Here is a 27,915-nt window from a genome sequence, read left to right as displayed (position 1 = left end):
TTTTGTCTCGTCAGTCCACAAAGTATTCTCTCAAAAGTGTTGGGGATCATCAAGATGTTTCCTGGCAAACATTAGACGAGCTTTAATATTTTTTTGGCTCAGCAGTGGTTTTCGTCTTGGAACTCTGCCATGTAGGCCATTTTTGCCCAGTGTCTTTCTTATGCTAGAGTCATGAACATTGACCTTGATGCAAGCGAGGCCTGCAGTTCTTTTGATGTTGTTCTGGGGTCTTTTGTCACCTCTTGGATGAGTCGTCGCTGCACTCTTGGCGTCATTTCGATTGGCCGGCCACTCCTGGGAAGGCTCATCACGGTGTAATGTATTCGCCATTTGTGGATTATGGCTCTCACTGTGGTTCTCTTGAGTCTCAAAGCTTTAGAAATGGCTTTATAACCTTTTCCAGACTGATAGATCTCAATTGCTTTTTTTCTCATTTGTTCCTGAATTTCTTTGGTTTTCACCATGATGTCTTGCTTTTGAGGAGCTTCACTTTGTCAGGCAGGTCCTATTTAAGTGAATTCTTGATTGGGAAGTGGTGTGGCAGTGATCAGGCCTGGGGGTGGCTAGAGAAATTGAACTCTGGTGTGATAAACCTTAGTTAAGTTATGTTTTAACTGGAGGGGCAAATACTTTTTCACACAGGGCCATGAAGGTTTGGATTTTTTTCTCCCTTTATAATACAAACCTTCATTTAAAAACTGCATTCTGTGTTTACTTGAGTTATCCTTGCCTTATATTAAAATTTGTTTGGTGATCTGAAACATTTAAGTGTGACAAACATGCAAAAAAAGAAAAAAGCAGGAAGGGGGCAAATACTTTTTCACACCACTGTATGTGTATATATATATATATATGTATATGTATATATATGTGTATATATACAGTATATAAAAACAGCGTATAATGTGACGTATTTACTTTTGAGCAAACCTCATTATTATTCCATAAATACTTAAGGGCAACTATTAAGCAGCCAGGAAACACTTTTACTCACACAAGCTCAAGAAAACATTGAAGGTTTAAGTTACAGCCTGTTTTTTAAAAAGGTGGAAATCAGTTTCTACCTCTTCAGCAGCTTTGAAGGTGCAGCGTGTTACCAGTTTACTGACAGCAGAGGGCGCCATTCAACAAGCAGAGAGCAAGTTAGAGGATGCCTTTTTAAACATGCTATACTATGAGTATTACTAAACTATGACGTACTATCACTCCTTAAACCTTGGCCCCTCCACTACACCACCGTGCAGCCCAGCCTCAACATTAATACTTATATTTTAACATTAAACATTTTCCATTTAATGACTAATCTTTTTCATCTGTACTTTTTTAAACTGTCGGATAGATGAATTTATGAAGAAACATTTGATAAATTCTTTGCGTGTAAAAATCTAAGTAAACAAACTACAGATAGTAAATATCCATAGTTACATTCCAGCGCTGTGTGAGCATTGATCAAGTCAAGAACAAAACCAACCAATAGAAACAGATTTAAAATTCATTTTTTTATTACATGTTCAGGGTTTGACCTTCATAACGCACATAAACCATCAGGTACATCTCTATTATTCTTTAAATATACAAGAAAAAAAAGAGCAACGATGATCAATAGTACTGATGCCTAACATGGGTTCATACATTTATGATTAATAACATAACATTTCGGTGTGTGTTTTTTTTTTTTGCAGCTATGACTACAGGAAGCTTCTCAGTGCTCTGAGAGTTTAACGGGGGAGTTTTATAATACATGTGGCTTCATGTCTGATAAAGAGCTCTTTCTTTATGCCTATTAGGCTCTTAAATGAATTTAAATGGAGATATATTATGAGCTACACTTTCGACTTCCTTCTGCGTTACAGATGATGATCACAGCTGTAAATGGTGTTTCTACAGGACGGTCTCGGCACACGGGTCCTCGAAGGAAGCATGAAAGTCTCTGTGTGTTGCAGGTGGAGGCAGCAGGTCCTGAGGGGAATAAAGGCGGCGGCGTTGTCTGGAGTAGAAGCCCGACTCGTCCAAGTCCGAGTCCACCTGGATGCTGACCTGGGGCATGGGCGGGCGTGGCGGCGGCAGGCGTGGCGGAGCGTCCCCGGGGGCGAGGCTGGAGGTCTGGGAGTGGACAGGTGAGTCAGGGCAGGAGATCTTCAGGTGCAGAGTGATGCTGTGAAAGCAGCCAGGAAACACTTTTACTCACACAAGCTCAAGAAACCTGTTTTTTTTAAAAACTCAGTAAATACCAGATTAATGACAGCAGAGGGCGCCGTTAGACAAGTTCAGTTTCTTACACTGGCAGGAGTATCAGAGAGGATCAAACGGCTTCTAACTACTAATATAAACATTTACTTTTAATATGGCCATTTTGCAAAAACAGATATTGGCACAAAAAAAAAAAGTTGTCTCACTGAATCTATGGAAACATAATTCCTGTTTATGCTTCTAATGCATTATGGGAACTGCATTCAGATACCACAGAGAACACAGTACCTGCGGTCTAAGTCATTCTGGTCGGACGTGACCGTCGAGTACAGGTTCGTCTCCTGGAAAGAAACACAGACGGAGACACGAAGAGAACACGAGCACGACACAGAACCGGCCATCAGAACACAACAGAGACACGGAGATGACAAAGATGAACAAAAACAGGTTTGTAAAGTGTTAACATGATAACGAGCAGCTCATCTTGCCACTTTATTGACTTTTTTCGACATTCTACACTACAACTTTTTTCATGACTTTTTTTGACATTCTACACTACGACTTTTTTTTTTTTACATTCTACACTACGACTTTTTTTTTTTTACATTCTACACTACAACTTTTTTTTTTTGACATTCTACACTACGACTTTTTTTTTTTACATTCTACACTACGACTTTTTTTTTTTTACATTCTACACTACAACTTTTTTTTTTTGACATTCTACACTACGACTTTTTTTTTTTACATTCTACACTACGACTTTTTTTTTTTGACATTCTACACTACGACTTTTTTTTTTTGACATTCTACACTACAACTTTTTCGACATTCTACACTGACTTTTTTCATGACTTTTTCGAAATTCTACACTACAACTTTTTTTTTTTACATTCTACACTACGACTTTTTTCATTACTTTTTTCGACATTCTACACTACAACTTTTTTTTTTTTTACATTCTACACTACAACTTTTTTTTTTTTTTACATTCTACACTACAACTTTTTTTACATTCTACACTGACTTTTTTCATGACTGTTTCGAAATTCTACATTGCAACTTTGTTCATGACTTTTTTCGTCATTCTACACTACGACTTTTTTCATGACTTTTCGACATTCTACACTACAACTTTTTTTTTTTTACATTCTACACAGACTTTTTTCGACATTCTACACTACGACTTTTTTTACATTCTACACTACGTCTTTTTTCCTGACTTTTTTCGACATTCTTCACTACGACTTTTTTCATGACTTTTTTCGACATTCTACGCCACAACTTTTTTCAACATTCTACAATGACTTTTTGACATTCTACGCTACGACTTTCTTCATTACTTTTTTCGACATTCTTCACTATGACTTTTTTCGACATTCTACACTACGACTTTCTTCATTACTTTTTTTCAAAATTCTACACTACAACTTTTATATGACTTTTTTCGACATCCTACACTACAACTTTTTTCAATATTCTACAATACGACTAAATTTCGACATTCTACACTACAACTTTTTTCATGACTTTTTTCGACATTCTACACTACGACTTTTTTTGACATTCTACACTATGACTTTTTCATGACAGAAATATCATCAACAAAATCCTAGTATAATGTGAAGTGCACTTTAAAAAGCAGTCGATGTGAAATCTCTTAAAAGATGATCCATGTTCAAGAGCAACACCTACCGAAATCTCCATTTTATCCGTCACATTTAATAAATGGAAGCAAACAACAACAACTAACTAACTAACTAGACTGACACAACAAGCGGTGGAGGCTGGTGTCGGTTTACTCACAGTCTGAGGTCTCGTTTAGGGTGGGAGGGTGAACATAGACAGGGACTGGCTCTGTGTGGGGCTCTATGGCCTCCATGGGAATATTCCCTGGAGGGGGGACAGAGCTGTTGGGCTGAGGGACAAAGAGACAAAGTGGTCGGCATGCAAAGGAAATACTGGGATTTTAAAGGATAAGACTCATTATATCCTATATTTTTGTTATTCTCAGAGATATTCTTCCTTTAAAAAAAAAGTTACAATTTAACGTTATATAAATACATTTATACAAACATGCATTTTTAAATTAAAAAAACGTGTTTGTTGTTTTTTCCAGGTTTACAGATAACAAAAATATTTTTGTATTTTACAAACAAGGAGGAATAAATAATTGACAGAGGATTCAAAACAAAAATGCAAAAATAAATAAAGAAGGGGCTTGCTTTATGTGATTCACTGATTCAGTGTGTCCAAAAATAATGACTAATTGTCCACAAATGAAATAGGAGTTCATAATTTAGATTCAGAGTAATCCAGGAAGGTATGCCACATGTTAGTGTTAAGTGCTGTTAAGTCTCTTGCTCTTAGATTTAGACGTCCTTTGAGAGGACACACGCATTATTTCATTTTCTGGTGTGACCTTAAAACATAGTTAATTATAGTGCATATTGACAAAAATATTGAATATAGCAACAGCCTTATCCTTCTATGCGAGTCATCGGTGGACATAATTTGCACCAAGATGCTAACAGATTGAACAACAGACAGAGAGGGCAACGGACACACTAAGAGGTGGACGGACATAAAGACGGAAGTAAGTGTTGTACAGTGCCTTTTCAGCAACACTGTGGGACAGAGAGGAGAAACATACAGTATTAGTCAGAGAAAACAGACCCAGGAACGACAAAACAGATGGAGAGACACATTTAAATACACAGTAAATACGGATAAAAGAGAAACAAACTCGCCAGTTGCAGATTACAGTAGCTTCCTGTGTTTGGCAGGCAGATATGGCATGTGTGGGTGTGCAGAGTAATCTCTTAACGTCATGTTTCTCAACATTTCCCTCACCTCCTCGTCACTCTCTGGCTCCACCACCTTCTTCTCCCTCTTCTTCTTCTTGTCATCCTCCTTCTTCTTCTTGTCTTTGTCTGGCAGGATGTCGTCCAGCCAGGCCAGGTCGTGTTGTGAGAACATTAGATCCAGCAGCTTCCTCACAACCATCAGACCCAGAATCTACAGTCAGCAGAAGATACCAGATTATTGTAACAAAAAAAATATAATACTGTAACAGAAAGTAGAAAAATATGCCCTGTGACTTTTTTCGCCATTCTACACTACAGCTTTTTTCACAGCTTTTTTTGTTATTCTACACTGCGACTATTTTCACGACTTTTTTCGATATTCTACACTACGACTTTTTTCATGACTTTTTCCGACATTCTACACTACGAATGATCTTCCTGTGGACATTAGACTGGCAAGCTCTGTGGATGTTTTTAAAGCAAAGCTGAAGACACACTTGTTTACTCTTTGTTACATGTCTTGAGTTATTTATTTTAAGTATTTTACTGTCTGTATTTTACTGTCTGTGTTTGTTTTTACTGCCTGTACAGCACTTTGATTGAAAGCGCTTTATCAATAAAATGTATTATTATTAGGGCCCGAGCGACGACAACGTCGGGCTGCGAAGCCCTATTGTTTTTCGAATGTTTATTATTCTTTTACGAGTTCGACCTGCGTTTTCCAAGTCCAAAACAGCCATAAAAAGCCATGATCAATTTTTTCAGGGAAAAAAAAAGTCATACTATAGCACGTTGAAAATTCACGAAAAAGTCAGTCAGGATATATTCATAAAAAAATATTTAAAATTGTTAAAAAGGCATAAAAATCGCTCATCTCGCTTGACGCGCCTAGTCTCAGTGTAGTGAGTCCAAAACAGCCATAAAAAGCCATGGTCAACTTTTTCAGGGGAAAAAAAGTCATACTATAGCATGTCAGAAAAAAAGTGAAAAATCGACAAAATTCATAAAATGTTGTAAAAATGATGTAAAAGTCCTAACATATACTTCTATATCGCGTGTCAATCAAAATCTGAGTGTAGTGAGTGCAAAATAGTTATAAAAAGGCTTAGTCATATTCCCCCCCCCCCAAAAAAAAGTCATACTATAGCACGTCGAAAAAGTCAGTCGGGATATATTCATAAAAAAATATTTAAAATTGTTAAAAAGGCATAAAAATCGCTCATCTCGCTTGACGCGCCTAGTCTCAGTGTAGTGAGTCCAAAACAGCCATAAAAAGCCATGGTCAACTTTTTCAGGGAAAAAAAAAATCATACTATAGCATGTCGAAAAAAAAGTGAAAAATCGACAAAATTCATAAAATGTTGTAAAAATGATGTAAAAGTCCTAACATATGCTTCTATATCGCGTGTCAATCAAAATCTGAGTGTAGTGAGTCCAAAACAGTCATAAAAAGGCTTATTCACGGCAGGCAGGCAGGTGGTTGAGTGGTTAGAGTGCATGCCATTTACCCATGTCTGCATATATGCAGCAGCCTCAGGTTCGAATCCCGGCTGGAGATCCTTTGATACATGTCACATCCCCCTCTCTCTCCCATGTTTCCTCTCTATCCACCGCTAAATACAAAGGTGTCTATGCAAGAAAATAATCTTTAAAAAAAAAAAAGCCTTGATCATATTGTTAAAAAAAGGTCATGCTATAGCATGTCGAAAATTCACGAAAAAGTCAGTCAGAATATATTCATAAAAAAATATTTAAAATTGTTAAAGAGCCTTAAAAATCGCTCATATCGCTTGATGCACCAAGTCTCAGTGTAGTGAGTCCAAAACAGCCATAAAAAGCCATGGTCAATTTTTTCAGGGAAAAAAAAAGTCATACTAAAGCATGTCGGAAAAAAAGTGAAAAATCGACAAAATTCATAAAATGTTGTAAAAATGATGTAAAAGTCCTAACATATGCTTCTATATCGCGTGTCAATCAAAATCTGAGTGTAGTGAGTCCGAAACAGTCATAAAAAGGCTTATTCATGGCAGGCAGGTGGTTGAGTGGTTAGAGTGCATGCCGTTTACCCATGTCTGCATATATGCAGCAGCCTCAGGTTCGAATCCCGGCTGGAGATCCTTTGATACATGTCACATCCCCCTCTCTCTCCCATGTTTCCTCTCTATCCACCACTAAATACAAAGGTGTCTATGCAAGAAAATAATCTTTAAAAAAAAAAACCTTGATCATATTGTTAAAAAAAGGTCATGCTATAGCATGTCGAAAATTCACGAAAAAGTCAGTCAGAATATATTCATTTTATAATTTTTCCGGACTTTTTTCGACATTCTACACTACGACTTTTTTCGACATTCTACACTACGACTTTTTTCGACATTCTACACTACAACTTTTTTCGACATTCTACACTACATAGAAAATATGCCCTGTTACTGTTCTACTTATATATATTCTATCATTAGATTATTATCATTCAGTGTTCATTTAAAAGCATGATTTTTACCGTTGTTGCTTCAGCTGGAGCTCATTTTACACTATTAATTCATTATTATTTTCATTATGTATCAACCTGCTGATTGTTTTCTCCATTAGTAACATCGTATAAAAATAATTTATTGTGACGTATATACACTCACCATTACTGGGAAGATGATGGCCAGGAAAGTAGACTTCAGGATCCAGAGGACGGCCAAACAGACGATCTGGACGAGGGTGAAAAGATGGACGCGTCTCAGAGGGACGTGGCGCAGGAAGGAGAAGTCTGGCTGGTGTTTGGGCGGCATCAGGTACAACTTGATTCGCTCCCAGAACTGGAACAGTCAAACGTTGAATTATTCAGAGCATTTAAATCCTGCTTCTCTTTCTTTCTTGAATAGATTCTATTTTTTAATAAATTTCAAGGAAATTATGACTTTTCAAGAGCATTAACAAGTTTTATTTTTAAACTGTAATTATCTTGGTTTCTTCAATAAGCCAATTTAATGTAATGTGATTATGCAGAAGATGTTATCAGAATTCAATGATGAAGATTAAAAAAAAGGTGGCGACATCAAATATCAACTGTTCAAAATCCATGATCATTCACAGCCATTTATTTTCTATTACTGTTTCGAAATCAGCTTTAATTTCATTTGTTTGACTTTAATTTAACCTTTTAATTTGTTAGTTCCTTAATGTATGATACTATTGTGTATTTCCCTTTACTATGATTCAAATTAATTCATTTTATGTACTTGATATTATTATTACAATATTATTATGACTAATACATTTTCCTTTCTTTTTCACTCAATAAAAAATACTGGTATTGGATTTATTTATCATTTATTATGATGTTGATGATATGGCATGTTCTTTGTCTTCTTTTATGTATATTGTCAGACAAAATTAGTTTGTATCACGGAAAGTAAGTATGTGGATGAAAAAGTCAATACATTAATATCTATATAATAAAAACCTACCTGAATGCCGCTCAGCGAGGCCACTCCCATGTAAAGGAACACTCCATACAGGACTGGCATGGGGATGTACTGAATTAAACAGAGCAGCAGTTAAAGTATTAAAGTGTAAAGTCACGTCAACAAAGAAACATCACACCATCTGCTAACTCACCTGAAGAACAGGAGCGAGGAAAATGGAGAGTCCCGTCATAACGAACACAAGAATGCCCGTCAGCCTCTGCTCCCTACAAATAAATAGTTGTAAAGAAATGAATGCATTCGGGTGAAAGGATTCGTTCACACATGCATACGTAGTCACAGTCTTACCGGACTCCGAGGAACTGCGGCTGCTCTCCGGGCGCGCTGGACTCGCTCTCCATCTTCAGAGAGTCAATGTGTGCGATGGAGATGACGGTTGCTGCCACGTACCAGGGCAGACCCAAGAAGGAACACGCCGCCATCAGCACGCCCACCCAGAACAGGTCCAGGTGGTAGCCACAGCCTTTCTGCAAGACAGGAAGTGAGAAAAAATACAATTAATACAACAAATAGACACAGTAGCCTTTATTCACCACAACTGCAGACGGCTTTGGTGAGTGTGTTTGGTCATATTTTAGTATGAGGCCGTCCTTTCTGTTCTGCTCACGTCTGTCCTGTTAATGTGTTGTTACAGCATTATGCCAAATGAAAAACTAAATTATAAAAATAAATAAATAAATTATAATAATAACGTTTTTTGTATATTGCCTTAAATAAAATAAATAAAGCACAATGTCACTTTTTATAAGGGAAAATGCATTTCTAATTAACATAAAAAGGAAAATAAGATGGTAAATAAAACACACTTGATAAAATCCCACTCAACCCACTTCATAATAACACTAATCAAAGTACATTTTAAAAACTGAAATCTAATGTGTGCCCATTTTTTAAAGATATCTTATCGGCTAGTTTCTTTGTGTTAGTGTGTGACACCAAATACATAATAACACAAACTAACGGATCGAGACCGTTAGTGTGGCTTTGAAGAAGGCATATATAAGGGCTTCAGTCCCCAATCAGAAAGAGCTGACAAATATTCTAAACAAAACATATGTGGAAACTGATATTGATTTAGTAGCTGTGACATTCAAATGTGATGTAAGTTAAAACAAGCTTGTGTTTTAACTTACATCACATTTGAATGTCACAGCTACTAAATCAATATCAGTTTCCACATATGTTTTGTAAGTTAAAACAAGCTTGTGTTGATGATGTGAATCTACCTTCAGCTTGTTTTCTTTGCGGTTGACGATGACAGCGCTGATCTGCTGGTCCATGAAGATGAGGATGGTGACCAGGAGAGCGGGAACGGAGCTGGCCAGACACCACCACCAGGGGTTCTTACCGAACGGCATTACCAGCCAGCCACGATCAGAACGCGTGGGCTAATCACACACACGACGGAAAAACAAATAAATATATAGTACAGGTGAAAGCTGCACACATGCGTCTTAAAGAAATGCTTCACGTCTTCATTGACAATGATGAAAACATACTAGCATGCAGAGGTGGAGGAGGTTTTTCAGATGAGGAGAAGTATAACAAAATGGAAATACTCCAGTAACATACAAGAAGCTCAAAGCTGTCCTTATGTACAGTCACTGAGTAAATGTACTGAGTTACTCTCCACCACTGCATTAAGAAAAAACAAAAACACATGCAAAAGAGTAGTCATATGATATAAATAAACACAACAAATCAAATACCTTGAACTCAGTTGGAACAATTAGTTTGGGTGTGTCTAACCCAATCAACATATCCAGACCCACAAAGGACATGATTGACATGAAGATGGCAAAATCACTGATTAGCTTCCTCAGCTGAGACAAAAGGGGAGGACGGGGGAGATGTGTAGCATGACGGAGAGGACAGGACACGTATGTGCAAAAGTACAAGAAAAAAGGTGCGTACATGAGGAAGTGAAGACAAGAAGAAAAAAAGCAAGTTATACTCGGTAAAAGAATTGCAGCATTGTTAAAATCAACATGAAAAATCAAACAGTTAAAGAAGAAACAACATCCTCTAAATCGAAGCAGGGATCAAAGCAAAAGTTTGGGAAAAGGTGAGAGAGGTATTCAGGGAGGAGTTGACCTTGATCTCAGTGGGTACGTGCAGTTTGGGAGTGTCCAGCGCCATCAGGAGATCCAGTCCACAGAAGACCAGGATGGAAATGATGATGGCAAAATCACTGATCAGGGAACGGAGCTGGAGCACATTCAGGGAGAGCAGAGGAGAACATGCCGGGACAGACGTGGAGGTTTACAGGTGGTGGTTCGGATACGGAGAAGGACGGGATGAAGCTGGCCCCAATCAGTATATTCTCTAACTAAAGATGCTGATATTTGGTGCAGCATCTTTGAAGGAAAAACGCTATGTCGATATTCAACATTCTTTTTAATCATCAACAAAGCCATGAACAAAAGATTGAGAAAACTGTAGATTTTAAAAAGTATTACTACTACTATACAGTAGAAGTAAACAGTCAATTTGTCGGGGATATTCAGCTGAAAATGATTGAATCAATACATAGAGTTTCATGATGAAATTGGATGTATTTTAATATATTTTTACAGCGACCTTCTGTTTGGGGCCAGTTCATTTCCCGGTAGCGGTAACTTCTACTACTAAAATGTCTAAAATGTGCAAATTGTGAGGTTGTCTTACCTTCGTTGGGAAATAGCGGCTGAACTTGAACTTCTTGAGGGAGACTGTCATGGAGTAGGTGCCGAAGAAGAGGATGAAGGACATGAGGGCCAGGTCGGGGACATACTTACAGGAGCTCCCCATCAGCGCGCCACCATACTTCACACACTCTTTCTTACTCAGCTGACTCCAGTCCATGTCTGTCAAGTTATACTACAAAGACGGGACGAAGGGTGGAGGAGGACAGTCGGGAGGAGAGGGGCGACGAAAGTGGGTGACGAAGACCGAGACGGGAAAAATCAAAGGACGGGGTTGGGAGTGGAGAAGAAGCAGAGACGGAAGAGAAAAGACAAGCGATAACAGAAGAAAAAACAATACATAGACCACAGAGCTCCGTTAACACTCGACTCTGGTCTCGTATTTAACAAGCATCTCACACTCGATCTGAGAGAATCCACTGAACATTTAACTACAACTTTTCTACACGGACGTACAAAATATAAATAATATTCCTGCCACTTTGTGTGTAACTAAAGCACTTCCTCGTAGAAATACAACATCAGCATGTCTGTGTGTGATAACATCCATCCTCAGAAGCTTCTAGAACACTTAGGGATCAGAGTTTATTTCTACCTTTGAAAGATATTGAGAAAGGTATGAAGAAGAGATACTTAGGGGGGGTTCAGGAAATCTTAGGTATTTATTCTCCTGTTCGAGGTTTTGAAGATGGTTTTAAAAAGGTGTCTTTTCTTAATTGTGTTATAATTGTGTTATTAGCTGCAAAAATCAACAATGTTGCAGAGCTGCAGTTCTCATAAACAGCAGGATCTGCAGAAAACTATCATGTTATAAGATCATTAACTGATATCTGGCTGGCAACAGATGAGTAAACCTCTGGAGCTCTCCTTAATATCAGCAAAATGAAGAAAGTTGATCAAATACTTTTAGTCCTACTCCTAAAAGTATTCGTCACTCTGAGAATTTTTGGCCAGTTACGACCGACTTCCTTCGCTGAGATGCTTGATAATTATGGGCCTGATTACTGCAACAGTCTTTAGCCATTAGTGGTGGGATCACAACACACATCGTTTAAACCTGAAACAACCGGAACTCGTTTACCTGAGTGCATTTACTTTACCTTACAAAGATGGAAAGAAAAGCTTCTGTCTTTTGTCACTTACCAGCAGAGTCATGTTATCATCTGCGAGTGGAGCTGAAACATTCAAGCCCAGCACAGATGCTGAAGAACAAAAAGGGGAGAGGATCATTTAATGATGGGTAATGTGACAGGAAGCTCTCGATGTAATGTTTGAGATGATTTAACAAGAATTCAAAGGCGATTTCAGGTAAAATTGGATAAGAAAATCCAAAAAGCAACAATCACGTTCAAATATCCAACAGCAGTAATGTTCATTCACAAATACTAACAGTGCTCACGCTGCCCTGAAAACACGTTATTATATCCTAACATTCTGCCAAAGTTTGTTAGTTTTGGTTGTTTTATACATATTATTTTTAATATGTGCATCAATCACAGCAGCATTTGAATCCAAATCAGCTGTGGGGTTGTTGGCGTATGTCGCCAGGTCACTGTCAGACTATTCTGATAAAACTACACACCGTGAAAGCTCTCTAATACTCACTTTGTCAGACAGCATCCAAAAAACGAGGCAGAAACAGACAAGATACATCATCATCACAGAGTAACGACCAAACATTTACATCTAATCACATTAAAATGCTTCCTGCACGTTACATTTGTCATGACAGACACCGATCTCACATCCTGGACATCCACGACCTACACATCATTAGCCTAGCTTAGCATTAAGACAGCATCACTCTGGTTAAATAAAACACACCTAACTCTAAAGATCACTAATTTACACCAAAAACAGGAACGTAACTTCCTTAAAACAACATTTAGATTTTAGGACCAAACAAATGAGACACCATGAATTAATTAATGAGCTTTAGAGGTGTGGGGAGGAGGTTCACATTGCTGTACCTTCACTTTTGCAACTTTTGCACATTTTGAAACAACACTCCTGTTCTCCTGAAGTTAAACCCTTCATATTTTGATCTCACTGATAGTGAGGACATTAAAGTCAAGCTGAAAACATCATTTCCAGAGTCTCTACCTTCTGTACAGTGATGTATTTCTGAGGGACACAAGATAGGAGGCGGGACATTACGCTGAGAGGGATCTGATTTGATGGCTGAAAAAATTAACTCAGATTGACTGATGGACGGATGCCATGATATCATTTGTTGAAATTGGTTGGCGCTAGCTGATCTTTGCACATTTCTAGGAAGAAATAAATATTGGATTTGATATTAAAAAAATATATTTTTCCCATATCAGCTCGACTTTAAATCGAATCACACTTAAAGAAACAAAGGGAGAGTTTGAAGACTCACCCTGGTCTGGGGCGATGCATTCACACTTGTAGGAAGTGATGTAGTCGGGCTTGAAGCCACGGTTGATTGGGTAATACTTCCAGGCTCCCACCTACCAAAAACAAAACCGCCGTTATCTTTGCGTTATAGTTTTGCTGTCTATCTGAAAGTGCATTTGCACGTTCCAGACATTTACCCACCATCTTCTTGATGGCGTCCGAGATGAATATGAAAGAGATGAGGCTGGAGAAGCCCTCCTCTGTGAAGCGAGTGATGTACTTGATGATGTAGCTGGCGTCTGAGAGAACCAGCACGAAACACTGGAGACACGAGTGAAGGCCGATCCACAGACGGAGCTCCATGTAGTCGATGCTGTTGCTCCTGTTGACGAGGCAAGTTTATTAATATCACACATTTCGGCTACAAAGTTTTACATGAAACATTAAAAACTAAAAGACAAAATGCAAAGGAAGAAAATAAAAATGTAATAGAATAAGACAGGAGTGAAATACAAGAATTAAAGTCGTTACAGTGTAAGAAATGGTTCAATACAAGCAGCAATAAACGTCTTCAGTCTCGATTTAAAAGATGTTCACACGCTTTTATTTACTTGCTGAATTCATAGAGCAGTTTCTCAAAGATGAGGATGGGTCCGGTTGAGCTGAGGATGATGAGGGGCTGCCCCCCAAAAACACAAAAGACAGTCCCTGCCAGCGCGGTGCCGAGGAAACTCTCCATCACTCCCTGTGAATAGAGAAGGGACACACAGACGTCAAATTCTGTCACTTAAACAACGCTGGCAAAGACTTTCTTCTCCTACGAAGACCTGGTAGTTGTCAGTCGCGTCGCCCAGCAGTCCTCCGAAGGTGATGGCATTGGCGATGCAGCCCAGGTAGATGAAGAGCACAGTAGAGATGCACTGGATATGGAAGCCGTCGTAGATGTCACTACAAATCCACGGGATCTTCCGTTTGATGTCCAGCCACAATCCACCTCCAAACCTACCAGAAGGAAGCGTATTGTCAGGATCACAGATCCGTGATGATTCAGTTGGTTTTTTTGCCATATGATGCCTTTTCATACCTCCCAGTGAATTTGAGCTCCTCTCCGAGCTCATGTGGAGCAGGAAACTCCTCATCTTCCCCTCCAGCTGCCCCGCCGGCCGAGCCGTTCATTTGACCCAGCTCGTTCAGGTTCAGCACCGACTTCCTGCGGTAAACGTGGACATAATAGGGCATCAGGGTGACTCCTGATCAAAACGCAGCAAAACATTTCAGCAAATGGAACAACAAAATGATTCTAACATTTTTTGGTTACAAACTAATCAGTTGGTTACTGGTAAATAAATGTCGGGATATCGGAAGCAAAATTAACTCACAGATGATTTGGGCCTTGGGACTTATAGTGAGTTTCAGCTAATTGTTTATATGTCAACCTTACTGTTCCAGTTCCCTCTCATAGTAAAATTTACTGGTGAATACAGTGGAGCATTAAGCAACTAAATAGAAAGATATTTCCAAAAAACAGAGCAAAAACCAAGAGAATACTGCAATTATTCATCAGGTGAAACAAACACAAAGACTCCTGTTAAATCATCATGCTGCTCTGTAACCGCTGAATCTGGAAAAAAGCAACCGTGTCAACTTAAATTGCCTTGATGCTCTGTTCACGACATGTTTACACTGCCCCCAAGTGGTCAAATGTGTAAAGTAGTTCAATGTACATGCCTCATTTCTGCTGACGGAACCTTCTTGGGGGGTTCGATGCGTATTTTTGGGTCCCATTCACCTGGCGGGAGGACAATCACCTCGTCCAGAAACTCATCAACCCCTGCAATGAGGTCCTCGCGGTCCCTGGCTTTATAGGCAACGTCACTAAACAGCTGGCAGGAAATAGAGACATGAAATCAAAACGTGCACAAGTGTCGTCTACCGGGGCGGCGCCAACCACTTACATCGTCCACCATGAGCGTAGCGATCGCTCTGCCGATCTCATTGTAGGACTTGGTTTTGCCGTGAGGACCCAGTAAGATGAAGAGAAACCTGCCAGGACAGAAAGTGGTGAATAAATCCAAAGGCACACTCGCTCTATATAGATGTAAGGACGGAGGCGTAAAGAAAACCGGCACCTGGTTGGCACGGGGACCTCGGTGAGGCCGCCCAGAGTCGTGGCCTGAGCCAAACGCACGAAGGAGACGAAGGGTTTGTCCAGAAAATCCACCTCGCCGATGAGGACGTTGGAAGCTTCGGCGTCGCGAGGAATCTTCTTCATGAACTTATTCTTCAACTGGCAGAGGAGAGAGGGAGAGCAGAGGTCACATGTTTGAGGCCTGCTGCACTGCAGCTGACCTTTAACTGCGTAGCGCGATCAACGAACACATAGAGTCGGAGATCGGATCACAGCAGCTAAACTGATGTAAAGGGATTTAAACAACTACAATACAAGCCACGACAAAAGCTAGACCCTAACATTATTGTGACTATTGTTGACCCCCGCCGGCCTGCACTCACATCACTCCAAGCCCAACCGGGCCTGAGCACAGTTAGCAACATCACGCCTTAATACTTAATACTGCTGTCCTTGTGGAAAACGACAAGATCAGAGCAACACAGGGCATAACGTACAATAATCTCTAACACACTAATGCTTACAACAAGATAAACCTACGTTGCATAGGTTACTAAAGACCTTTATTATGACCCAGATTTATGGTTTGGTTTTTTCAGGGGTACTCAAGAGTACTCTTCAGCTGATTTCTACAACATCAGGGGTATAAACACATCCAATTACAAGTATAATAACTATGTTACAGCCCCCCCTTCTCCTAACCAAGGGAGCACGTGGCAGTGGAGTGGTGGGTGCTTTAATCAAAATCTCTTTTTAATCTGTTAATGCTGAGTCAATTCAACAACTGGTCCTCTTTCGCTCTCGCCCAACTTCCTGGTCTTAACAAACTATAAACAAAAACATCTCAATCTTGCATGCCATCAACTCATTTAAGGAGAATACATTTAAGTTGCCATGTGCGGCTACACTGTAGCATTATGCTCCTCCCGTAGGCGTGCTACGACGCCTGGTACTTTGCCTGCGTCATCGTGAGATCAAAGACAGATGGAGGCTTTTGTGAGACCAGAACCAGAACACGCTTGAGATCGCCAGCTTTGATGTTCTTGTCAAGATATTTACATTTATGACAAAAAGGAACAAAAAGCAACTGAAACTTCTTCGCCGACGCACTCAAACAATAAAGCTCAGAGAAACAACAGGAGCTTAGACGCCTGCACACAAACACAATATAACCACTTCCAGGCTGCGTGGATTAGAGGGATTACGTGCTTCTTGACGACTCTGAACACTCACGAAACACGGCTCAACTTTTCATAAAATACAAACAGACAGACAGACAAACACTCGGAAATGCAGAGAGACTGTGTCACTTCATGCCATCCGTTATCTGCACACACAACTGCAATGATCGGAATAATCGTTAGTGGTGACAGCAGATCAGCCGATTACAAATCAATAACAGCTCAGATAGAATGAATGTGTTGCAAATATTAAAAAAGGGGCACTTATTTACTCATCACAAGGAGTGCTTCTAAACCTGTGCATGTAGTCTGATTTAAACAACCCAGAGGATGTCAAAGTGATGTCATCAGGGTCGTCTCAGCTTGGGCTAATTAAACATTCATGGAAAAGCTTGTGTAATAGTTTGGGGGATGTGGATTCACCAGGCAGGGCGAGTAAAGTGAAGAGAAATAAAGAAGCTTTGGAGAAATAAAAGAAACCTTTGTTACTTTGGCAGCAGATTGTTTAATTCCAGTAGGACTTCATTACTCCTGGAAAAATTGGTTTGCAGGGTGTTTAATTAAAGGGGCCGTTCACAACTATCTGCAAGGCTACATACCAGCAGGGATTAACTGAGAAAATATGTCTACACTTTGTGAATTGGGGGGTTTTGACCTTTTACCTGTAATGTAGTATTTTTGTATAAAGTGCAGATATTTAATCGGAAATTATTTTGATAATCTATTAATCAATTGAGGATTTGCTGCTTTTCTCTGCCACGTGATGGAATATTTTTTTTGCTGTTGTGGGCTCTGATATTATTATTTTCACTGATTTATTAGGAAGATATTCGTCACATTAACTGATAATTAAAATGTTTTTGTTTACTTTGACTCCCACATACACCGTTCTGCTGAGGATAAACTGGATGGAAGTGAAATAATTAAATGCCTTGTTTTGTCCAAAATCCAGATATTGGTGGAATGTACCGAGCACCTCTGGATGATGTCATGAACCGACAGGATGGCGTCTGGTTTCCTGGCGTTTCTTGGACTTCACAACAAAGCAGCAATAGTGGTTATATTTTGCTTTGACTGATGAAACATGCACCTTAACTTCCTGAACGGAAAGCAGAAGTATGTTCAAGCTGAACCCACAAAAGCACAAAACTCAGCACACACATAAACATACACACACATATCATATATTGAACATAACAGTTACCTGGTCTGTGCTCGGTGTGTCTGAAATATCATTCATGCTTCGGCTCTGGGCATGATCTGTAAATGAACCGCACACTTATATTTCATATTGATAAAAACAAAAAATACAATATGCCATCTGAGCTTTAAAAAGAAAAAGTTGTGTCCAAGGGGAGTTTTATTCAGTAAAACATTTCATCCAATTAAATGGTTACAGCAACAACAACAGAGGGAGCATTGAAGTAAGCCCACCATGTTTGCCAGAACTTCACCAGCTTTATTTTTTTTTTCTCCTCAAGGCAGATTTGGGAACAAATGAAATTTAACAAGGAACACACCACACATAATCTCGATTTGTTGAAATCATGCAGTGGCAGGAAGTAAGCAGGGATTCAGTTATTTTACTTCATTTAGAATCACAGAATAAAGTAACGATGTTAAGAAAGTGAGAGTTTAAAATGTTGAGTTGTGTTATCAGTAGTGGAAGAAAAACTGAGCTGAAATAGTGTTTAAACTGTCTATCTTCAGTACGGTGATGTATTTAGTGGAACAGGAAAGGATAGGGGCGTAACGTTGGGAGGAATTTGATTTGATGGTTGAAAACGCTGCCAACCTTCTCTAGTTCGGATCAATTGGATGGATGTCATGATATTATTGGTTGAAACTAAGGCGACCTATTTTGTTTCCAGGAAGAAAAATATATTGTATTTTGATATAAAAATGTGAGAAAATGTATTATTTTGTATTTTTTTCAGGAAGGAAGCTATGAATGAAAGTGTGTGTGTTTGTGTGGTGCATTGAGACTCACGCAGGCGGCCAAGGCTGCCTGACTGCCGAGAGCGCAGGTCTTCTGTGGAGCGGTGGATCCCAGAGGCTGAACTAGTGCTATGAGTCAGATTAACCTGAGGACTACGGTCTGATGGAGCGGCGGCAGAAGAAGATGTGAGAACGACGAGGTGATTTCACGAGGAAAGATGAGACAGATGGTGATCAACATGACAGGAAACAAAGGAAGCATTGGGGTGTAATCAGAAAGGTAGATTTATTTTGCTGATTGGTAGTTAACAAAAAAACACAAATGGCGCACAAACTTACTGGAAGCGGCGTTGGAGGACTTTCCTATGTCTGCAAGCGAGCGGTGGATTGGTTTCTTGGTCTGGTGACGGTGCTTCCTGAGCAACACAAAGTTGATCTTCTCCCTCAGATCCGGAGAAATGAGACCGTCAGCTATCTGCCGATCCACGATCTCATCTGGAGCAAAAAGTTCACAGTTGAATGAACAGATTATTTAACTCATACTGAACAATTCAGGAATAAACAGACGCTTGAAACTTTCCTTCATGAAAACATTGTGAGCCGTATGTCAGGACTGTTTTGAACTTGAAGACGACTTTTTAAAGACGTATGATACACCGATATGTTTACATTAAACACCGTTTAGCAGCGATCTCCTTTAATACTGGACCAAACTCAAAAACTGTTAGTTCTGATGTACAGAAACAACGCCGGATAAATTCTGCCGGACTCACCCACGATCTGTGGCAGTGAGTATCCCTCCAGGTTGAGCAGAATGCTTCCTGTCTGCAGACAGGTCCTGAGCTCAAACAGGCTGTGGAGGGTCAGCGTGGAGACGTGAGGCTTGCTCCATCTCTCTCCTCCCTCCTCCACCTTCTCCTCAAACTTCACCCACCTGGACGAGACGGGGAAGGAAAGAATGTTTTGGTCTGGAATTCATTAGCTGGCTTACCACAGCTGGATGATCCCTAAACTAACTTACACTAAACAGATATAATGATGCTGATGAGTGCTTTCTGGCAAAAATGTTTTAATCTGCAAAACTGACTGAAAGGGAGATCGTTTTTTGGGTGTTTTTTCAAGTCTGAAATTCAATCACTGAAGCAGTGAAATGGTTATTTGACAGTGTAAAGGGAGACAGAATGATTGATTGGTTGGAGTTCAGGAGTGCTAACCAGCAGGATGCTGTTACGTAACGTTAACTATAGTTTTAATCAAATGTCGTGTGACCCAGCAAAGACGACGTGTCGACCCTCAACCTCTAAATCCCATCAAAAGTGACCCCGAATGCTGAACTAATGAAAGCACTGACCCCGTGACTCCTGCATGCTTGTGTGTGTGTGTGTGTGTGTGTGTGTGTGTGTGTGTGTATGTGTGTGAGTGAGAGTGTGTGTGTGTACCTCGCAGACTCTTTCCACTCTAATTCACCCCCGTCATGCTGCAGCGTATCCATCTCAGTGAAAATCGTGGGTGTCGGGGTGCTGTCATCCTCCCCCAGCATGTGGCGCAACCGCTCTGCAGCAGGCGACACTGCAAAAATGGAGACAGATTTCAATTAAATTCACATTTCCCAGCAGCCTCAATTGCTTACTATGACGGCGAACCATCATGCATGTTTTGCTCTTGGAATAAACAAGTTATTCTTCTCTATAATCATTCATATGTGATTGTGCCTTTTTATTTTTACGTGTGACCAAAAATCTCACTTTTCAATTTAGACAGAATGTGTTTCTCTTAGTCAGCCAGACACCAGAGAAACATTTCTAAACCAAACATTCCCCATTACTCTTCTTTAACAAGCAGCTCCTCTAATGACTATCTGATCAGCCTTTTCTAATTTGACTCTGAGCAGATCGATCCCCATTAACATCTGAGCCCGGAGGCGCTGTTCACTTGCATCGCAACGCTGTGAGTGTACATCTATCGCCACGGAAACATGTGTGTCACTGGTCTCCTCGTTATCGTTCGGTTTGTGATCCCGACGCTAAATAATAAAAAAATAAATAAATAAGCCGATAAACGCATGAACTCACAGATCTGAACGGCTGCAGCCTCATGTGACAAGTGACGTTCACAATCAACACTTCCACGTACAGAGAACAATTATGTAATCCATGTTAACTACAGCGTGGTGCTGTATAATTATAATACAATACAATGTTCCACCATGCGGCCAACACTTTCCATTGCTTTCTCACATTAGGTCAGGTCACACTTCTTTAAAGGACCAAACCAGTGTTACTACGTCATCGTCCATCGACAACATCGGCCACCTAGTTTACATAAACCTCCACCACGTTCACCAAAACTGCTTTATTTATTAACTTATTTCATTTTGTCCAAATTCAATTAACGTTTGTTAACTCAACACGTTAAATCCTCCTTCTGGCTCAAATTCTAGTTAGAACTATTTTTCCAGGCGTAATAACATTCGGACCAACTTGGCTCTGTTGTGATTGGCAGCTCAGAGGGAGGGCCAAAGTATAAAGGAGGTCAACGATTGGTTGAAAGTTAGACCCGGGCTTGTGTGAATTTCCGGCTTGTACAGTTACGACTAAACAGTCACCATAAATGAATGATTTCCAACTTCTCCCAGTACATCTTCCTCATATTCATACTGGGACACTGGGAAGTTGTTCTCTCACCAGGATCTTCTTCTTTACATTGAATTGTGGATCATTAACCAACGATGAGCTCATACAAGCTTATTTATCTCAATGCCTAAAGGGATGCAGCCAAGGGAACATGTGTTCCTTGTGCAGAAAGTAAAAGAGAGTGAGCTTGTTATTGAGGTCGGCGTACGCCTGAATGAGACTCTATTGTTATTATTACATCAATTTCTTCGTCTTTTTACATCAAAATCCAGGATTCAGAACCTTCCTGGAAACCAGAATATGACATGCGCTTACATCAGCTGGTACCAACCAATCACTCTATTAGCAGCACAAAAGTAGAGAAAGATGATCATATCAATCTCCTCCCAACGTTATGTCCCTCCTGCCTGTTTCAAATCTATCACAATACAGAAAAAAGATACTCTTTCAGCTCAACTTTAATGACATCGCCAATGTCACATCTAAGTCATGGGAGAGAAAAAAGGTAGCTGACGAACACTTTAGGCAAAGTTTTCTAAATTAACACCACAACCACCTGCATGTCTCCAGGCTTTTCCCCTCTTATCTTATCTTGGGCCATCTTTACCTATCTGGGAGCCAGGTAAGGTCCAGCTGGAGGCCATAATGAAGGGAAAAGACTGCCCCGAGTCCTGCATGCTGCTCACGGATCCTCTTCCCACAAGAGACAGTTGGACCTTACTAGACTAGAGACAGATCCTCGGGGTTTACTTCGATGCCCAGAAAAAAAAAAGAGGCATCTAGCTTCCTGTCCTCTTGTTGAGGCCGAGTGATCTCAGCTCTCCACCATGAGTGGAGACAAAGTAACGCTCTCACTCCTTCTCACATACGTCCCTCCGGCTTGTTCGTCCCGCACAGACTTCTTTTGAGTTTCTATTACACTGCCAGCTTTGTTATTCCAAATATCATTTGGTGTGTGCTTGTTCCTAAGTGGTCAGACTCGCGCCATTCAATCGTGTCGGGGAAAAAGGTCTTCTCTAAGCTGTGGCAGGAATCCACTGAAATCTCCGGCGCAGCAAACAGCCAGAGGCTTTAAGAGGGTTGACACACACCAAAGGACCCTCTAGTACTCTCCTCCCAGAAGTCCGAGCACGCACATACTCAAGACAAACACACATGCAAAAACACAGAGGACATCCTCGGCAACGTAACTTCTACTTTCCCGCTCTGGTGGCCCCAACAGTCCTGCACCAGCAGCTTTTACTGGCCATCGCAGATCTAATGTTTGGTGTAAACACTTAGTATGAATCCTGCCTGGAATGGAGGGGAAAAATACAAAGCATACCACACACAAACCACTCACAGTAACCCCAAATAACACACACACACACACACACACACAGCTTGGAGTTCCTCAGCTCTAATCAGCTTACAGGCTTCAGACTTCATGGCCCCCTGGGAACAGGGACCGTGGTGCAAGATATCCATCACGTACATGCATGCACTAGCAACTTCTACTTCCTTTGGCATATCTGCCAAAAAAGCATAGACCAGGCTTAGCCGTATGCTGCCCACTAAGCGGGCCGAGCTTATAAAGCACCAAATAGGTTGGATTTGTTTTCGTTCACTTAAAAACGTGCAGTTTTATTTAACCCTCCGGTTCTCCTTGAGGTCGATTTGACCCCATTCAATGTTTAACGTCTCTAAAAAAGAGGGTTCACTTTTTTTATGCATGATATAAAATGATGATTATGTCCTGCAAACAACTATATAGTGAGTTAAGCCATATTATGGTGCTGTCTGATTATATAGTGAGAGTAATTACACCCTATATCATTTACAGCAGTGACAATTATGACATCATAATTTGCTATAAGATTGTGACTTACATAATTGTGATATCGTAGTTGTTCCTTCACTTGTAATCTTTTAGGTTTAAGTTTATTATTAGACTTATTTATCATATTCCTTGCCAAGAGGTTCCTCTTGGGAATAACATTATCAAAGCGTGTAGAAAACGACACAATGGGACAAACATCATTTACACAGATATGCATTTTCTAACCGAAGGGGTCGGCGCGCTCGTGGCGCTCTGCGCTGCCCTCGTCATCACCGTAGTGCTCCTCCCTGTCGTGGGAATATCCGTGGTGCGAGTGTTCGCGGTGTGTGTGGTGATCATAGTGCGAGTGCCGCACCTCGCGGTCGGCGTCACTGGCGTAGGAATGATGTCGGCGCCTTTTCCGTCTGTGGGAAGCCGGAACACCGATGTAGACCGGCTGGGCCTCTGAGAAGGAGACACAGAACACAAAGGTGCTGGATCAGTAGAGTGAATACAAAAATGAGTATGTGGACGACCAGGTGCAGCGGCAACTTGCAGAGACTTTGTACTTTGCGCACAATGCCTGATGTCCTCGTTTTTGGCATAAAACCAACTGTTTTCTCACCGTCGTCATCGTCGTTGCGCCTGTGACCTCTACTTCTCCCTCTCTGCAAGTCATGGTGATCCATCCTGAAAGAAAGAGTCTGGTTATTGATAAGATATGAATGCTGCTGGACAGTCACCACCGTCGTTCTATCTTTGGTTCTCCATCAATGAAAAGCCAAAATAAACCATAACTCATTGCACTTTAATGCAGTTTGTTGAGGTCAGGGAATCCTCCCGGCCTTACGGTGACTTTTATTGTACCCTGTGAGCTGCTGAGCCACATGGCAACACTTGTGCCATGACAAAACCTCAACAGATCAATAGATGACGAGAGGAAAAGTCAATGGAAAACCCCAGCAGCCCCTCAGGATCAGACTGCTGCTCAGGCAAAGCTGGAAAACAAAAGGAATTCCCAGCATTCCCACCAAACCACCGCTGGACTTTGGTTAAAAAAGAGTTTCCATTTAAAATAAATTACATGCAAGATGAATTGTATATTCACACACCAAACTCATAAAAATAAAACAAAATACACAGCACACATGACAATAACAGCCAGACGTATTCTTGTAGATGTAAATGTTATTTGTGCAAAGGGAACTGATCTGATTGGGGGAGGTTTCTCTTCCTGAAGCTTGATTTGGGTTTTCTAGGCTGATCAATAGATGTCATTTCTGATTGCTTACTAGTCCCTGAAGCCTGATCACTGACTGTGAAGGACAGTCACATGAGTGCAGTCATTCACATGCACACACACACACACACACACACACACACACACACACACACACACACACACACACACACGTTAACGATATCAGGAAATGTTTCAGGAGCTGTGCAGAACTTTCACTGCTTGTTTGGTTTCATCAATTATGTTGACAAAATAAACATAATTGTTGCCTATAAGACAGGATAGCCAGGTATAGAGAAGCATAAATAAAGCTTTAGCCCCGCCCCTTCCAGTGGTGATGGAATGTAGCTAAATTAGTTGCTAGCAAGACACGCTAACGGCCGTGATGGTGACATACATTGTGTGAGACGAGAGATGTACTTCACTGAGCAGTTTCACACTAACATAAATGATTTGAGGACAAACTGTATCCTGACAAACATTAAAATGATCAAAATGATCTTTTAAATTGACATCATATGTGTAATTCATTGTACAATTCAAATGGGATCAAAAATAATTTGTCTCTCGCTGTTGACTACCATCTCTGCTTCTCTCCAGGACTGGTGAGCAACTTGTGAGACCCTACATGAGACCCCTGGTGAAAGAGGATGATGGGCTGCACAAAACATAGCTGTTTTTAAATCGTCATCACGCTGTCACCTTATAAACACATTATGAAAGTCTGCAATATTGCACTCAGAGAGTTATGTTGTAAGCATAGATCAGCAGATGATACCTTTTATGTTTGGTTTAATGTTCAATTTGTTCAGTAAAAGAATGAAAAAATGCAGAACTGAGTACTTATCATTGCATATTTTCCTCATATCGTGCAGCCCTACTCTTGAAGGAAATTATCTCAGACCAATGAGTTTTCTATATTTTTAAACCAATGTGCAATAAAAGCGACTAATTCAGTAGTTAGCAAAATATTAAACGTGGAGGGAAATACATTCCCAAACAGTATCAGTCAGTCAGAGTAAAGCTGGCAGGTTTTCAGGCAGCTCCCAAATCAAAACGAGTGTAAAACAGAAACACGTCAGACTTACATTATAATTAACAGCGCTGTTAAGTGTTTATGTCTTACCTGGCGTGAAAGATGATGTTGAGAAAAACACAAATGAAGACGTTACCGGAGTGTTTTTATAATGTCGAAGTAAAGTAGACTAACGAGGCATAAAGAAAGATCAGAATAACAACAATGTCCTGTGTTTCTAAACAACGACACACTGCTCTCAATGACTGTAGAGACAATCTGCGTATTGGATGCTGGATGCAGCCAGAGTGTCACTTGTGTGTGTGTGTGTGTGTGTGTGTGTGTGTGTGTGTGTGTGTGTGTGTGTGTGTGTGTGTGTGTGTGTGTGTGTGTGTGTGTCTCTCTGTGTGTGTGTGTGTGTGTGTGTGTGTGTGTGTGTGTGTGTGTGTCTCTGTGTGTGTGTGTGTGTGTGTGTGTGTGTGTGTGTGTGTGTATATGTGTGTGTGTGTGTGTGTGTGTGTGTGTGTGTGTGTGTGTGTGTGTGTGTGTGTGTGTGTGTGTGTGTGTGTGTGTGTGCGTGTGTTGTGGGACATCCATCAATCAATTCTACTTTGAGAAAACGATTGTTTTGGGATAGTTATTGGTGGAAAGTAACTTGGTACATTTACTCCAGTAAAAGTAAAAAGTACTCGGATACTTGAACTCTACTTTAGTATTCTCAGGAAGGATTTCATGCTACTTTATACTTCTGCCGAGCCGCTGAGTTTATTTTATGGATTGAGAGCCGGAGTGAAATATTTTCTCAACTCTAACCTTTTTCTACTAAATGAGACGTTCACTGTTGGTTTTTTCATGGGATTCGTTAACATTAAGTAAATATAGAATATCAGCAGGCTCTGAGCCGGACAAACACTTGAACTGTGGCGCCAGATGTCACCACTAGATGGCTCTGACAAACTGCAGATGATTCTCTGAGGGTGCTGTCCACCCGGTGCCACCCGGCTGAGATGCTGTTAGTAATCCTCTTCGTTTCCTCGACAGCAGAACTAATTTGACGCACAAATCACTTTGTGTGATCCGCCACACAAAGACGATCTGAGTGACAACAATCCAGGAATCTAAAGACTGAGGAGAGAACTACGCAGCTGGGAGAGAGATTGCTTGATTAGATGTTATCTATTCATATTTTTATAAAAAGATACGATTTAATTAAACCCCAAAGGGAAGTTCACGAGCAAGCAAAAGAGACAGTATGAATGAAACAAAAAAATAACCACTTAATAAATTAAACTTTAAAATAAGTAATGAAATTAGAGAAGTCTTGTATACAATATAACTTCACATTTAACATCTTTATAAGTGAAGTGTGCAAAGTTTTGTGCAAAAAGGTCCAGTGGTGCGACTAAATAAATGAGTTACATGGCATATGTGTGTCTAGTGTGTGAAGATGGGGATTCTTATGTTAATGTTATTGTATAAAAGTACTTGTCTAAACATAATAAAACAAGCAGAAACAAACAGCACTTTCTTGTTGTAATTTTGCATAAGCAAGAAAATGAAAAGGTCACATATAAGATGAAGTATATTTTACCATTTTAAATAAATTAGAGATATCCATATAGTATTGTCAATAAATAAGCAAGTAATCCATTGACTGATGATGTCATTATACCCTGACTGGTAAAAGAGGTGCAGAATGACCATTAAAAAGGATCAAATAAGTCAGTGGATCACTGTCAACGTTCGCCTCAGTTCAAGGTTCCAGTCCCTTCTGGACTCCAAGAAAGAGTTTTACTTCAGGAGGATTTATGACAGATAAAAACAATTTTATATGACTGAGAGGTCAGAGGTCAACCTGAGGACCGCCACAGAGCACAAAGCTTAACCAACAGAGGAGCCAAATCGAGTCCAGCTTGACTGTGTTAACATCAAGTACTGTACATCAAAGACTAAATCTTATTGTATATTTGACAGAGATGTGACTTAAACAAACTATGTCAAATACAACACATGGTCAAAGATTAAACCAGTGGTTCTGGACTTTTCTGGCTGGTGATGACTATTATGTTTTAGATTTTTGTGTTGAGTTCTTCTTCCTGTGTAAACATGATGTTTCTCATGGCATGTGAATAATCCTATTTTATTTAATTCCAGATAATTTTGTGTATTCTTTATTATGTACTTTTTTTAACAAATAAAATCTCATAAATCCGACTCCAGTGTGTTTGATCATCACCTCAGACTTTTCTTCCCTCTTCGTCTTTTCACGTGTCATATTCGTTTCTGCTGTGCCGCTTAATAGTTCAATCAATTTGCATATCAGATGGATAAGACTGGATCCTTTTGTTTGAAGAGTCTTTGGAGGATGATGGAATGTGACCGTGACTGCACGCACACACACACACACACACACACACACACACACACGCACACACGCACACACACACACACACACACACAC

The 27,915-nt window shown here is 40.2% G+C and overlaps 1 protein-coding gene across 11 annotated transcripts in view; it reads right to left on the bottom strand.

Annotated features, from left to right (window-relative positions):
- Window positions 1-1,584: 1,584 nt before the first annotated feature.
- Window positions 1,585-27,915, bottom strand: part of LOC311029380 (electrogenic sodium bicarbonate cotransporter 4-like) — a 51,245-nt gene continuing 24,914 nt past the window's right edge. The window contains exons 1-29 of one of the 11 annotated variants that reach the window (XR_014598876.1): window positions 25,566-25,705; window positions 23,825-23,889; window positions 23,446-23,664; window positions 20,208-20,337; window positions 19,542-19,702; window positions 19,108-19,263; window positions 18,821-18,928; window positions 18,035-18,090; window positions 15,651-15,808; window positions 15,477-15,564; window positions 15,246-15,404; window positions 14,606-14,727; window positions 14,349-14,523; window positions 14,133-14,266; window positions 13,723-13,903; window positions 13,544-13,634; window positions 12,304-12,362; window positions 11,144-11,335; window positions 10,571-10,684; window positions 10,186-10,299; window positions 9,703-9,864; window positions 8,765-8,943; window positions 8,610-8,682; window positions 8,459-8,527; window positions 7,634-7,807; window positions 5,044-5,208; window positions 3,997-4,108; window positions 2,479-2,531; window positions 2,068-2,155 (exon numbers count right to left, since the gene is read on the bottom strand). Coding sequence is in view for 7 of the 11 variants with exons in the window: in XM_084034492.1 (XP_083890618.1) it covers window positions 1,882-2,155; window positions 2,479-2,531; window positions 5,044-5,208; window positions 7,634-7,807; window positions 8,459-8,527; window positions 8,610-8,682; window positions 8,765-8,943; window positions 9,703-9,864; window positions 10,186-10,299; window positions 10,571-10,684; window positions 11,144-11,335; window positions 12,304-12,362; window positions 13,544-13,634; window positions 13,723-13,903; window positions 14,133-14,266; window positions 14,349-14,523; window positions 14,606-14,727; window positions 15,246-15,404; window positions 15,477-15,564; window positions 15,651-15,808; window positions 18,035-18,090; window positions 18,821-18,928; window positions 19,108-19,263; window positions 19,542-19,702; window positions 20,208-20,337; window positions 23,446-23,664; window positions 23,825-23,888 (3,630 nt within the window). In the remaining 4 variants the exon portion in view is untranslated. Of the gene's footprint in view, window positions 2,156-2,478; window positions 2,532-3,996; window positions 4,109-4,804; window positions 4,818-5,043; window positions 5,209-7,633; window positions 7,808-8,458; window positions 8,528-8,609; window positions 8,683-8,764; window positions 8,944-9,702; window positions 9,865-10,185; window positions 10,300-10,570; window positions 10,685-11,143; window positions 11,336-12,303; window positions 12,363-13,543; window positions 13,635-13,722; window positions 13,904-14,132; window positions 14,267-14,348; window positions 14,524-14,605; window positions 14,728-15,245; window positions 15,405-15,476; window positions 15,565-15,650; window positions 15,809-18,034; window positions 18,091-18,820; window positions 18,929-19,107; window positions 19,264-19,541; window positions 19,703-20,207; window positions 20,338-22,008; window positions 22,209-23,445; window positions 23,665-23,824; window positions 23,890-25,565; window positions 25,706-27,915 lie in introns of those variants that run through there. The other 10 variants (XR_014598878.1, XM_084034492.1, XM_084034497.1 and 7 more) reach the window with 10 other exon arrangements.

Source organism: Eutrigla gurnardus, assembly GCF_963514095.1.
Source record: "Eutrigla gurnardus genome assembly, chromosome: 19".
NCBI lineage: Eukaryota > Metazoa > Chordata > Actinopteri > Perciformes > Triglidae > Eutrigla > Eutrigla gurnardus.
Note: the sequence above shows the minus strand (reverse complement) of the source record. Positions and strands in the feature narration are given on the sequence as shown.